Source organism: Netta rufina (assembly GCF_964035555.1).
Source record: "Netta rufina genome assembly, chromosome: 24".
Taxonomy (NCBI): Eukaryota; Metazoa; Chordata; class Aves; order Anseriformes; family Anatidae; genus Netta; species Netta rufina.
The window spans coordinates 4618889-4620354 of record NC_140148.1 but is presented as its reverse complement, the minus strand read 5'-3'; the positions used below and the strand labels follow the sequence as shown (position 1 = coordinate 4620354).

Sequence of the window (1466 nt, the reverse complement as noted above, 5' to 3'; positions counted from 1 at the left end):
TCAAGGCTCAGGAGGGAAAGGAGGTGACTCCCAGAGGAGGCCCCGAGATCGTAGCACAGCAGGAGCAGACAAAAATCTGTTCAGCTTTTCCAATGGCAGACTTGCAACAGGGCATCAATCTACCTGGCCCACATGGGGAGAGGGGCTAGCAGGTCTCTCCAGGCTGGTTTCTGGGGCCTCATGCAAAGCAGAGGGCAAGAGAAAGAAAAGAAAGAAAATGAGCGTGTGGAAAACAGGATAGGTAGATATTGGCCATGTTGTCATAGACTCCAGGCTGGCCCCTTCCTGTCTGTCTTTACAGGACAAGCCAGAGATGGTCAGGTCCTCTTAGAACAACATGAGGTCTCTTCTTCCTTCCATTTTGGCCAGCAGCATGTTGTGAGTTCCTGGGGTCCTGGTCTGGGGCACTGTCTGGCATCTTTAGCAGGGGCGGCACCTGCTGCCACAGTAGCGGCTGGTAATGCAGGAGAGGTCACAGCACCCAGAGTTGATGGGGACGCCGTCACAGCTGAGGATGCTGCCAACGGCAGCAGAGGTGGAGGATCCTACAGCCGTGTTCTGCGGGAAGGAGCTGAGGATGGGGCCGGGCAGGGTCACCACCACGGGAGAGGGCTGGATGACGATGGTGGAGTTCTGGCACTGCCTGACACAGGGCTCGTTGCAGCTGCTGGCCAGCGGGGTCGGGCCGCACGGCTGGCATGGCCGGCACTGGTCGTAGCAGGACATGTCTGGGGGCAGGAGGTTCACCTGGGACAGAGGACAGGGAGGAAGCTTAAAATGGGGATGCACGAGGAGTAGCCTGTCACCACACCCTAACAGATCCAAGGCACAGGCAGTACTGTGAGCTGGAGGCTGTGCAGGGATGTGCAAGCAGTTCTTGGCTGCATCCTGACAGGGCCCAAAAGAGCAACCAGAGCCAGGCTACACCCTATGCACAAGAGCCATCATAACAAAGGCCCAGTTTTCCTCCATGACAAACCTTCTACCCCTTGACTCTCCCACAACCAGCAGTCCCAAGATTTGGCAGGGCACACAGCTGATAGCAGCTGAAAGGTCCAAGGAACTGAGTCCTCCTGTGGGAGAATGAGGGGGACAAGAAGGGGCTTCACACTCACCTGGTTCCCAACAAGAAGAAGGCCAGAGAAGTGGATGAGAGAGCACAGAGCTGGGCTGGCTTTTATAGTGGGCCTTGGCTGCCCCATGTCCAGAGGCATCCCTTGAAGCAGGGACTATTTTCTGACAAGCTACTCATGCATGAAAAACATCCCACCTAATGATACGGGATGTGTGCTGCCTTCCTGTGATGCTGCTTTTCATTTCCTGCTTTATGCCCTTTCCCCAAAGAAGGCAACTTCTGAGTGGCAGGCAGGGAGTCCCAAGTATTTCCAGGCAACACATGTCAGTGTGGGCAGAAGACAGCTCACGTGCTGGAAGAGTCCAGTAAAAGCATATGTTGTCAGTCTGGG

The 1466-nt window shown here is 55.5% G+C and overlaps 1 protein-coding gene across 1 annotated transcript; it reads right to left on the bottom strand.

Moving 5' to 3' along the window:
• Positions 1–420: 420 nt before the first annotated feature.
• LOC311218340 (feather keratin Cos2-3-like) lies at positions 421–726 on the bottom strand (the record flags this gene model as incomplete). The annotated part of the gene is made up of 1 exon (XM_084300997.1): positions 421–726. One exon carries the CDS (start codon positions 724–726, stop codon positions 421–423), a length of 306 nt encoding a protein of 101 aa, XP_084157123.1.
• Between the last annotated feature and the right edge of the window lie 740 nt (positions 727–1466).